The sequence below is a fragment of the Ornithorhynchus anatinus genome, chromosome 2, assembly GCF_004115215.2.
Source record: "Ornithorhynchus anatinus isolate Pmale09 chromosome 2, mOrnAna1.pri.v4, whole genome shotgun sequence".
In the NCBI taxonomy this organism is placed as follows: Eukaryota; Metazoa; Chordata; class Mammalia; order Monotremata; family Ornithorhynchidae; genus Ornithorhynchus; species Ornithorhynchus anatinus.
Window position 1 is genome coordinate 93,497,888 of NC_041729.1, and position 12,712 is coordinate 93,510,599.

A 12,712-nucleotide genomic window follows, 5' to 3' on the forward strand; every position below is an offset into this window, starting at 1 on the left:
TTTCTTTGCCTTTGCTCCCACTTCTTAGAGGCAGGGGAACCATAAGGAGGAGTGAAGTGATCTGCCCAAAGTCACCCAGCTGACAAGTGGCAGAGCCATAATTAGATGACCGTGAGCCCCTTGTTGGGCAGGGATTGTCTCTATCTGTTGCCAAACTGTACATTCCAAGCGCTTAGTACCGTGCTCTGCACATAGCAAGCACTCAGTAAATACAATTGAATGAATGAATGAGGCAGCCATTGCATTATTCTCTGCCCTTCTTGAACCTGCACGGCTCTGTCTGCTGTGCTTCCTAAATGCTAAACGCACACCTCCCTTAATCCTCAACTTGGCCCGGGGGAGGTCTCTGAATCTTTCTGACCTCCAGGGCCTGCAGCAGGATGCTAAACTACCTCCCTAACTTTCCAGGCTGCTATTCAAAGCAATCCCCCAAGAGAGGGCTAATTTACTTCCCTCCTAGATTAGCAGAATCCGGAGTCTATAATGCTCTCTCATTACTTAGGGGTCTAAAATTGAGGCACCAGTCTGTAGCAAAATAGCGTTAGTCCTGTACCAATCCCTAGAGATCATGGAGCCAGAAACATCAGTGGACACCTCAAATAATAATAACTGTAGCATTTGTCAAGCCCTTACAATGCACTGTACCAAGCACTGGAGTAAATACAGTATAAGCAGATTGGATACAGTCACTGCCACTTATCCATGAGGGGCTTACAATCTAAGAGGAAGTGAAAACAGGCATTTAAATTCCCATTTTTGTTATTAATGATAATAATGGCATCCATTAAATGCTTACTATGTGCTAAGAGCTGAGGCAGATACAAGATGATCTGATCAGACACAGTTCCTGTCCCACACGGGTCTCATAGTCCAAGAGGGAGGAGAATAGCTATATAATCTCCATTTTATAGCTGAGGCTATGTGGAGAATTTAAATGACTTGTCCATGATTACAGAGTAGGCAAGTGGCAGAGCTGGGTTAAAACCCAGGTCTTGGGGCTACTAGGTCTGTGGTCTTTGCATTAAGCCACACTGCTTCTCCAATCTATTGGCAAACCAGATCAAAGTCACTGAATATGAACCGCAAGGTCCTAATTGAACAAATAAAATAGGCAAAGTAATTGGCAAATTGACTTGATCTCTCTTAGAAAAAAAAAAAAGAGCTGTCCTCCAAAGCCCCCATCCTGGATCTAGAAGTTTGTAAATTTTCACATCCCAAGAGCATACAGTTAAGCAGCAACTACCATCTGACATATGCCTTCAGCTTTAAAGCTGTTAGTGAAGTAATCACCAATGGAATTCTAAGCAAGAAACACAAGGGAGCAAATATAAAATTAGAGAGGAAACATTTTTTCCCCCCTCATATCCACTTCTGTACTATCCCTAGCCAGACTTTTTTCTTAAGCTTCATCTTGAGCAAACAGAAATTAAAGGTAAGCTTAGCCCAAATCCTTTGGATTTCAGGATGCTATTTATTACTATTTTTTTTAAAATATTCTGGCTAAACATTTTAGCAGAATCAATTTACCTCGCTAAACCCGAGGAAAGCTGGAAATACCCGCCAACTGCCAGGCCATCATAATGACAAATAGTTGACTGTAAAGATGGCCATATACGGCCAAACTTCCTATAAGGCTGACAGTACTGTATGTGCATTGCGTATGGCTCTTGGCTCTAAGTTGCATTCCTTGGGTATGTTTCTCTGGGATCTTTTGATTTCCGCTTTGAGGGCTGGCACAAGCCTCCAGTTGCTCTTATAAGAAAATGTCTGCGACTGAAAGTTGAAAATGTGCAAGATTCCTTCTTTAAGTACACAAACACTCCAAGTCTAGCCACTTTCCTGTAGTCCTGCCAGGTTTTCAGTATGTCTGATACCTGATCAAGTGACTTTTTTTTTAAGGAAAAACATAAGAGAAGGAATGCAGTATATCCACACCTGTACATTTTACAAGACTTAACCAAACGGACTGTAGCAATTGATGCCCAAGTAGACACACACATACCGTATTTAGCTGTGTAAACAGGATTGTTCTGCCAGCATACTGAATTCCTCATTTCACCAGAAAAAAAAAATATGCTCTCTAAAAAGCATTTGCTATATAAACAGTTGCATGCAAGTCAAAATTAGTGCATTTTAACCGTTTTGCTCACCGATTCAAAGATCCGTTTCTTTAAGTTGTGACCCGATGTCAATCCCGAAGGAGAAGTCAGAGTTGGACAAAGTTAGGAGAGGCCCCCATTTCCATTTCACCTCACCCACACACACAAACATTTGCTGAGTCACTTTTAATAGGGCTAGAATTCAAATCTCATGGCATGAGTTAAGGACAGAGTGTCAGCTTTTCCCTTTGAATTTCCTGGCTTTGGATGGTCTGTATCACAACATAAACATTATTCACAGATACCTTCGGGTCTGTGAGTGCCTTGAGTTTTACTTAATAGAGCTGTCATTTTTTTTAACCTCTCTCTCCCAAATTTCCTAAGTCATAAAACACAGAGAAATCCACATTTTTCCCTTACCCAGTATTGACATGATCATTCCTTTGCCTAAATATGGGCTTTTAGAAAGCCTTATGACTTGGGGAGGCTATGTGTTTGCTCTATGAATGGTCAAATTAAACTCTAAAACCTGAATGTGAATTCCAGCCTTAACAGTAGTTCTAAATTACACAAAGCAGAGAAGATAATAAAAACGACTTTCCCTTAAAAAATGCAAAAGACCTCTTCAAGCATTATCAACTCCTCACAGCATCATGGGGTTGCTGCAGAAACTCATTATTATGCTTACCTCTTTTTCACCTGTGTGGGAAATGGAGGCTTGTGGGCAATTTTCACAAGACTTGTTAATGACAGAGCCTGGTCACCTGGCTCAGTGGAAAGAGCACGGGCTTTGGAGTCAGGGCTCATGAGTTCGAATCCCAGCTCTGCCACTTGTCGGCTGTGTGACTGTGGGCAAGTCACTTAACTTCTCTGTGCCTCAGTTCCCTCATCTGTAAAATGGGGATTAAGACTGTGAGCCCCACGTGGGACAACCTGATTCCCCTATGTCTACCCCAGCGCTTAGAACAGTGCTCGGCACATAGTAAGCGCTTAACAAATACCAACATTATTATTATTATTACCTGATTCAATTACCTTCTCACTAGACCAGTCCTCAACCTGCCTGGCTCATGAGCAACCTATAGCTAAGGAAGCTGTTTTGAGGTAACTTGCAGACTTTCAGCAGATCTCTCCCACCTTGTTCCCCATGGCATTTCCTTTCTTCTTCTCCTAGTAGTTTTTTCACAAAATTCACCACAGAGACCATGTCCCACCTTAGATGTCCCTCTGCCTGACGCCCTCCCCGACCTGCCTGTCCTGGCTATCGCATTAATGGCGTAACTTCAATCATGAAAGGGGTTCATGTGAAAACTTGCACTTAGTTTTAAAATTATATATTATAAAAAAAAATTTAAAGATTGTTCAGGGAGGGGAGAGTGAATTGGTGCCATACCCCCAGCAACCTGCTTACATGTAACCAACTTTCCCAAGCACCAAGTACAGTGTTCTGCACATAGTAAGTGCTCAACAAATATGATCAATTGATTCACTGATAAACCTTATAGTACAGTTACTACAAGTGATGGTCTCTTAAAGAGACAATTACACCCAGATGAGTTGCTCTATGCTGAAGTTGGAGAGGTCCAAGGCCAGATTTCAAGGGAAGGAATGGATTTATTTTTTTTAAAATCTACTCTTGGCCAGTTTAAAAGAGCTAATAAAGTTTAAATCCATACTGCTGTTTTGATGAAAGACTAGAACAATATTTAAAGATATTCCCTCCCTTATTCAAATTCCACTGGTGCTGATGAAACACCAGTGCAGCAGTGTGGCCCTCTGGAAAGAGCACAGGACTGGGAGTCAGAGGATCTAGGTTGTCATCCTGACCCGGCCATGAGCCTGTTGTATGATGTTGGGCAAGTCACTTAACTTGTCTGTGCCTTAGTTACCTCATCTGTAAAATGGGGATTCAATACCTGCTCTCCTACCTACTTAGCTTGTGAGCCCAGACTTTGACAGGGACAATGTCTCACCTGATCATTTTGTATCTGCCCCAGTGCTTAGTAGAGTGCCTAGCACATAGTAAGCACTTAAGTACCACCATCATTATTATTATCATTATTATTATTATTGTTAAACTAAAACTTCATGAAACCGGTCCAAGTTCAAAAGCCAATGGATGGATTCTGAAGTCCTGCCAGGGGACATCAGTCACAACAGACATACAAGGTGTAAGACCGAGATGTCTTTCTTTCTAAGTAATAATTGTTTGAACCCAGGATGGACTCTTTCTGAACAAGCTATTTAACAGTCACATGTTTTGGGATAATACTGAGCTAACTAGTTATAATAATGATGATATTGATTAAACACTTACTAAGTACTTAATACAAAAAAAAATAACCCTACCAAGTGCTGGGTTAGATAGGAGATAATTAGGTGGGTCACAGGCCCTGTCCCATATGGGTTCAACATCTGAGGCAAGGAGAGCATGTTTTAAATTTTCATTTTATAGATAGGGAAACTGAGGCCCAGAGAAGTTAAGGGACTTACCCAAAGTTCTGCAGTTATATTCTTATACTCTTATGTAAAATCATAAGATAATTAGGAAGCAGAAATTGGCAGCAGGTTTCTTGGTCACCTTTTCCTTGCTTTGACTGGTCTTATTATATCACATGTTTCAGGAGAAATAGCCACTATCAACAATCATAGTGTGAATGTTTAATAGGAAGGGATTTCTCCAAGCCAGCTGGGTTTTTCCCTGGAATACTGAGTTACTTGATAGTCAATCTGGATATAATGTGATCTCTTTTGGTGTGGTAGGGGCAAATTTCACTCCACTTAACATTTAAAGTCCCATGACACCGAACAAATGTGTATGTGGGAGTTACTGAAAAATCATCCACTCCTCAAAGAAATGAGCAGACATGAGCACACTTCTTAAATATCCCCACTTTTTCAGAAAAGTTAAAAAAAAGCAGGGGGCGGGGAGAGTGAAGGGGAGACACTGAAGGAAAATAAGAAATTCCCTAGGCTCTCCCTAGCAACCTCTCCCACTTCTCTTCCTCCACCTCTGGCCCCCTTTATCCCCCCCAACCCCCCACCCCAGTCCCAGCTAACAGAGACTGCTTGCTTATTCCAACACTAACAGTCTCTGCTGAATCAACCATCACATGCTTCTACCCCAGGAATGACCATTTTCTCTGGAATAATGACATAATAAAAAGATCCGTGTCGCTGGAATGCATTCATGGAAAACGCTCTCTCTCTCTCTCACTACTAAACCACAACATTTATTGAGGATAGAAAACAACTATCAGACCTCAGAAAACGATAAGCTATGAGCCCGTTGTTGGGTAGGGATTGTCTCTGTTGCCGAATTGTACTTTCCAAGCGCTTAGTACAGAGCTCTGTACACAGTAAGTGCTCAATAAATACGAGTGAATGAATGATAAACTGGATTCATCCTACTGTATATGCTGCCTCAGACCTCTAGCTGGGGGTCATTCCACGTGGCTGTCATTCAACTCTTGAATCGCCTGCACAGAGGATAGGGCACCTCTTAGGGTCCCGCCATTGCATTCAGTTGTATTTATTGAGCGCTTACGTGTGCTCAGCACTATGCTAAGCGCTTGGGCAAGTACAATATGACAATAAGCAGTGCCCACAATGAGCTCACCATTGTGTGTGTGTGTGTATGTGTGGCTGGGGGGTGGAGAGCAAAGCAGAAAAGGCATAGTTGAGCCAGCAGTTTCTCCGTAAGAGCCCGGGCTTGAGAGTCAAAGGTCATGGGTTTTAATCCTGGCTCCCTCACATGTCAGCTGTGTGACTTTAGACAAGTCACTCAATGTCTCTGTGCCTCACTTCCCTCATCTGTAAAATGGGGATTAAGACTGTGAGCCCCTCGTGGGACAACCTGATGACCTTGTATCTCCCCCAGCGCTTAGAACAGTGCTTGGCACATAGTAAGGGCTTAACAAATACCAACATTATTATTATTATTATTACTATTAAAAAAGAAAACACAATAGAGCTTAGAACAGTGCTTGGCACATGGTAAGGGCTCAACAAATACCAGTATTATTATTATTAATAATAATAATAAAAAAGAAAACGCAATAAAATGTAAAAGAATAAGTTCTGACCTGCTCCCCTAGATGTTTCAAATGGAGTCCGTGGGCTCCAAATTTAAAACGATCATTACCTTCCTCTTCAAGGTCAAAGTGGTTCAGGAGCCCCCTTCCCATCCCTGGGACTTAGCTAAGGGTCTGCTTCAGGGGTCGGTGCTCCTCTTTGGGGATGGGGTGGGGGCAGCAGCTGCTACTATAAATAACAATTAGCGCTCTTATTATAACCCAAGCACTTTCAAAAGATCCCGAAGGGGGAGGTGGAAAAATGGGGAGAAGGAGAGACGGGAGGGAAAGGGGAAAGCCAGCTTGGAGGAGGAGGATGGGGGTGAAAACTCCATTTGGTGGTGGAAAGAGAGTGGTAGGTGACAGAGGCTGCTACTATAAATAACAATTAACCCTCTTATTATAACCCAAGCACTTTCAAAAGATCCCGAAGGGGGGGGGGGGGAGGGAAATGGGGAGAAGTGGGGGGGGAGGGGAAAGCCAAGCTTGGAGGAGGAGGATGGGGGTGAAAACTCCATTTGGTGGTGGAAAGAGTGTGGTAGGGGACTGCTACTATAAATAACAATTAGCCCTCTTATTATAACCCAAGCTCTTTCAAAAGATCCCGAAAGGGAAGGTGGAAAAATGGGGAGAAGGGGGGAGGGGGGAAGTGGAAAGCCAAGCTTGGAGGAGGAGGATGGGGGTGAAAACTCCATTTGGTGGTGGAAAGAGTGTGGTAGGGGACTGCTACTATAAATAACGATTAGCCCTCTTATTATAACCCACGCTCTTTCAAAAGATCCCGAAGGGGAAGGTGGAAAAATGGGGAGAAGGGGGGAGGGGGGAAGTGAAAAGCCAAGCTTGGAGGAGGAGGATGGGGGTGAAAACTCCATTTGGTGGTGGAAAGAGTGTGTGCTTCTTCTTGGGAGCCGGAGTGTGCCAGCTTTTTTTTTTTTTTTTCAGCCGGAGGAATGCGGAGTGTCAAGGGGTCAGGATCAATCCGGTGTGAGTTGATGAGGCAGGAAGGTGGGGAGGAATCCTTGGAATGTCCCTGTTTGTGTGGACTCCATTCAGACCGCTGGCGAGGGCCCGCCTCCCGGACACTATAAAAGTCTCCGGCCCGGCCGCTGCAGACTCACACACCGGCTCTGCTTCCACACCCGGAGGGAGCCAGAGACAAGGAGAGACGAGGACCCAGAGACAAGGAGAGACAGGAGAGACCGGCCGGAGCTTCTCCCAGCCACCCGGCCTCCGGACCAGCCACTGCAGCCGGTCCTTTCGGGAAAGGAGCCTCAGCTTTCCCAGCCTCGCCTCCACCCACCTGCCAGACCCAGGCCGTCCCCCCCATCTCCCCGCCTCGGCCCCCTAGGAGTACCCTTCCCGCCGCCCGAGGTCTCCCCGCCGCCCCAGGTCGTCTCCCCTCCCCATCACCCGCCTCTTCGCGGGGAGCCGGTCCTGCCCGTCAGCATGGGGTGCCACACCTTGGCCTTGGCGCTCCTGCTCGCCTTCTGCAGCCCGGTAAGGGGGAGAGGGATGCTGGAGGGGGTCGAAGGGATGCTGGAAGGGGGTGGAAGGGATGCTGCAGGGAGGGGGATGCTGGCTTGACCCCAGGCTGACCTTTCTTCCTTCCACCCCAGGAGGTGTCCGGCCAGGACTGCGGTGGGCAATGCCAGTGCGGGCCCGGTGTGCCCCAGGAATGCCCTGCCGGCGTCAGCCTGGTCCTGGACGGCTGCGGCTGCTGCAGGGTGTGTGCCAAGCAGCTGGGCGAGCTGTGCACCGAGAGGGACCCCTGCGACCCTCACAAGGGACTCTTCTGCGACTTTGGCTCTCCGGCCAACCGCAAGATCGGAGTGTGCACCGGTAAGGACCGGCTCCTTTTCCCCATGCCCTCCTCTCCACCGACATTTCCTTCTGGGTGGAAAAATTTAAAAAGGGGGGGAGAGGCTGCATCCTGCTTGCTTTCGAGGCAGCTGCCTGCCTCCTGAAATTCCCCCTCCTCTCTGAACCGCGCAGTGCTAAAGCCTAGAGATCTAACGCATGAAACTCTTCCCTGAGCCTTGGGGACTTTGCCCTTAAAGACCTGCTTTCATTCATTCGGTCGTATTTTATCGATTTTTTTTATTAAGCGCTTACTGGGTGCAGAGCACGGTACTCAGCGCTTGGGAAAGTACAACGCGACATAAAAAGAGGGGCAATCCCTGCTCACGACGAGCTCCCATTTTTGCGGGGGAGGGGGTTGAGCGGGACAGACGTCAGGACAAATAACACAGATATGTAAAAGGACTGTGGGGCTGGGAGAGGGAGGAAGGGCAAAGGGAGCAAGTCAGGGAGAAGCAGGAGGGAGTGGGAGATGAGGAAAAGTCGGAGTTAGGGATCTCGACCTTCCAAACGGAGTGGTTCCTTCCGAGAGCCTGTGGTTGTGCACGTTACGAAAGCGCTCCCTTTCTCTTCTGTCTCAACTTTTCTTCCCCTCCCGGTATCTCCCCTCTCGCCCCCTGGGCTCATTTACGGTCTTTTGTGCATTCTCCGGGTTTAATTTCTCCACCGCCCCATTAGGGATTTTGGCCCCCGTCCCTGGCACCGTCCCAGAGTGTGTCTGCAGAGTGCCTTGCTTTTCCCAGGACCCTCACCTTTGCTTTTCCCAGGATCTCACCTTTGCCTCCCTCTCCTCCCCTTTCCTATCTCCGCAGCTCGAGACGGTGCCCCCTGTGTGTTCGGTGGCATGGTCTACCGGAGCGGGGAGACCTTCCAGAGCAGCTGCAAGTACCAGTGCACCTGCCTGGATGGGGCGGTGGGCTGCGTGCCCCTCTGCAGCATGGACGTGCGGCTGCCCAGCCCCGACTGCCCCTTCCCACGGAGGGTGAAGCTCCCTGGCAAGTGCTGTGAGGAGTGGGTGTGCGACGAGCCCAAGGAACAGACCGTAGTCGGACCCGCGCTAGCTGGTGAGTCAGGTTTGTTGGAAGATGCCACTTGCTCAACGGGATTCCCTTAGGGTTAAAATTGGGGTTGGCAGAATTCCTCCCTCCCGGTCATTTGGTCTGTTGCTGGAGGCTGTTGAAGTCTGAAATGTTCTTCTGGGGGAACCCACGACTGGAGTCGGAGTTTCAACTTGCACGTTTGTGTGTGTTCTGCTTTTATAGCCTATAAGCTGGAAGATTCCTATGGCCCGGACCCAACCATGATCCGTGCCAACTGTCTGGTTCAGACCACCGAGTGGAGCGCGTGCTCCAAGACCTGTGGGATGGGCATCTCCACCAGAGTCACCAATGACAACACCTTCTGCAGACTAGAGAAGCAGAGCAGACTCTGCATGGTCAGACCTTGTGAAGCAGACCTGGAGGAGAACATTAAGGTAAACGAACTGCTCTGCTCCAGCATTTCTAGTCTTGGGACCCTACTGTCCATGCCTGCCCTCTGCCAATCAATCAGTGGTATTTGTTCATTCAAGCCTATTACTGTGTGCAGAGCACTGTACCAAGCGCTTGGGAGAGTACAATATAACAGAGACATTCCCTGCCCACAATAAGCTTAGAGTCTAGAGGGATTTATTGAGCCCTTACTCTGTGCAGAGAATTGTACTAAGCACGTGAGAGACTGAACTACAACAGAGTTGGCAGACACATTCCCAACCTACCACAAACTTAGAGCCAATAAGGGGCCGGGGGGGGGAGGGGGGACGTGGGCAAATTCACTTTCCCAGGGAATTTGTAGCCTAAATCCCGTGTTAACTGGAGTCTCCCCTCTATCCACCATGTTCCTCCATGAAACAATAGATGATCTGGAGATTCTTAAGCCAAGACATCCAAAATGCAAGGGGGAGAATGTTTAGGACTCTCTCTCATTTAGAAAACTGGCAAAATTGACTCTTCCCCTCATACTATAAACCAAGAGTAGAGAACATATGTGTCTACAGTTAGGGTTAGAGATGACTTAAAACCTCCTATCTTAGAAATATTCTCATTTTTTATTCTCTCTTCTTGGTTTCCCTACAGAAAGGCAAGAAGTGCATCCGAACGCCCAAGATCTCCAAGCCCGTTAAATTCGAGCTGTCCGGCTGCACCAGTGTCAAGTCCTACAAGGCCAAGTTCTGCGGAGTCTGCACTGACGGTCGCTGCTGCACTCCGCATAGAACAGCCACCCTCCCCGTGGAGTTCAAATGCCCTGATGGTGAGGTGATGAAGAAAAGGATGATGTTCATCAAGACCTGTGCGTGCCATTTCAACTGCCCTGGAGACAACGACATCTTCGAGTCTCTCTACTACAGGAAGATGTACGGAGACATGGCCTGAAGCCACCCTGCGACAGACACTTATTACCAGACTGGCAACTTGAACTGATTCACATCTCATTTTTTTTTTTTTTGTAAACATGATTTCAGTAGCACAAGTTTATTTAAATCTGGTTATTTTTCCCCCACCCCAAGAAGGGGGGGGGGGGGAAACAGACCCACAGAATTTAACCTGTGGTTCCATGTGATATTCAGATAGAAATTGTCTACCGACCCCAGACGTTGGTTTGAAGAAGTAAGACTTGACAGTGAGACTCTACCAGTACGTAGCTTCAGAAGTTGTGCTGGGGAGATGCTTAGGGGATGCTAGAGAGTGGATATGGATAAGCTGACACTATCAAGGGGTTGTTCCCTTGAAGTAATAGCCTGTGTTCCACCTGACCGTGCAATTGAGGAGACCTTTATTAGGCTCTCTGAATTAGCCTTAGTTGGGATGGGCTATTTCAACCGTCAAAGTGATAAGGAAGGTGTTTGTGAGCTTTGACCCTCTGATTCCCAAAGGATCAGAATCGTGTCTATTAGACTGGACAGCTTGGGGCAAGTTCATTTTGCCTGAAACAAGCCAGATTTTTATTAATATTGTAAATACTGTATATATATATTTGTACAGTTATCTAAATTAATTTAAAGTTTTGTGCCTTTTGGGTTAATGCTTTGATATTTTTCAATGTTAGCCTCCATTTTTTTTTTTAACACGATAGGTAGAATGCAAGCCTTGTCTGACAACACATTCAAAGCATGAAATAGATATTCCCATGGAAATCGGTTCAAAGGGAGTGACAGTGAACCAAGACAGCGATTGTTTGCTAAGGGTGAGGCAATGGAATCCCGAGAGAGAAAGAGAGCCCCATGTGGGTCGGAAATGTGGCAGCCTCGCTTAGAACAAACAAAAGGCCTTCAGGTTAAGCAGATGACTCTCTCCTAGCTGACTGAGCATTCCAAGCAGGAGCATTTGTTTCCTTCTTTGACCAGGACTGTTTCTAAGCAGTTTGTTATTTGTTGAGAAGTGTGACCAAAAGTTACATGTTTGCACCTTTATAGTTGGAAATAAAGTATTATATTTTTGGTACAACCGACTTGCGCATTCATTTTCTCCTCCACTATCCCCCCCCCCCGAGCTCCTTGACCGCTCATTTGGTTTGACGTCCATGCCTGACAATGTCCTCTTTCCAGAAGGGCTGCTAGTAAGTCAGAACTACAGGCTTATTTTGCAGTCCAGTGAAATCAGACCAAAGGATTTGCTCTAAACCTAGATCTCACATTGAGTTAATACTATACAGGGAGCCTAACTAGGACACAATAAAATTGACCCATGGTTGATGAGTGCATGGGAAATAAGAAACTTGCACTCTTTACAGTTAATTTCTTTTCTAAACTAATTAGTTTCTGCTATTAAAGTGCAGCAGATTTATTTGGCTAGACACTGGCATTATGGGCATGGAATGGAGTTGGGTTTACCTACCAAGCCTTGATAGAGAAATCTCTTTGAGTGGGGGATGGATTTTTATTTTTTTATTTTTTGCTATTTTAAAGTCCTCAATCTTGAATTGGCCATTTTCCAGAATGGTGTTGTCTTGCCATAGTTAATTGCAGTTTGTGGTTGGGCTGACAAAGTTGTTCAGAAGCCAGTGTAAGAGAGGCATGTCAACAGGAAAATACAGCAAGTGCCTTTGGTACAATAAAGTCGGTGACTACAAGCAGGGCAGAGAAAGGAAATGCTCTACTCAAATACAACTGTAGATATCAGATGATTGTGGGGGAATTCTGGGAAGCAACAGCTACAGGTAGACCAGGCTGCAATGCCATAATCAGAGCTTAGGGTTGGTACACTGAGCAAAGGCCTGAAGTGGTTTGAGAACATAAAGGCAGAACCAGCAACAACAATATCTACAAAGAGTGGCATTAAGTGTGCTCCAAAATCCCTGCTCCTTAGTTTGTCAACTACTGTAGAACATCATCCCCAAGCAATATCCTCCAGCAAGAAGGATAGAGCAAGGAGTGATCTGGAGTTCACTTCTCATTCTGCCTCTAAACTTCAAATTATGGAGTTCTTCATTATTGGTATCCAAAAAAACTAAATCCTATAAGTCAAGCAAGTCTTCAGAATAGCATCCATAAGTTCTTCTAGGAGCATGGGAAATGGTCTAAGTTAAAATATTTTTGGACATTTAGAAATGTCAGCTTTGGTTTTTCAAACAGGATTTACAGAATACTTATTTACCAAGAATTCATCTTAACCAGTAATAATGTTGGTATTTGTTAAGCGCTTACTA

General features: G+C 45.9%; 1 protein-coding gene across 1 annotated transcript; it reads left to right on the forward strand.

Moving 5' to 3' along the window:
• The first annotated feature begins 7,255 nt into the window (after nucleotides 1–7,255).
• On the forward strand, nucleotides 7,256–11,511 carry CCN2 (cellular communication network factor 2). The gene is made up of 5 exons (XM_029058325.2): nucleotides 7,256–7,669; nucleotides 7,789–8,011; nucleotides 8,842–9,093; nucleotides 9,292–9,503; nucleotides 10,144–11,511. The coding sequence occupies exons 1-5, from the start codon at nucleotides 7,619–7,621 to the stop codon at nucleotides 10,438–10,440; spliced, it is 1,035 nt and encodes a 344-aa protein (XP_028914158.1). The 5' UTR covers nucleotides 7,256–7,618; the 3' UTR covers nucleotides 10,441–11,511.
• Nucleotides 11,512–12,712: the final 1,201 nt, after the last annotated feature.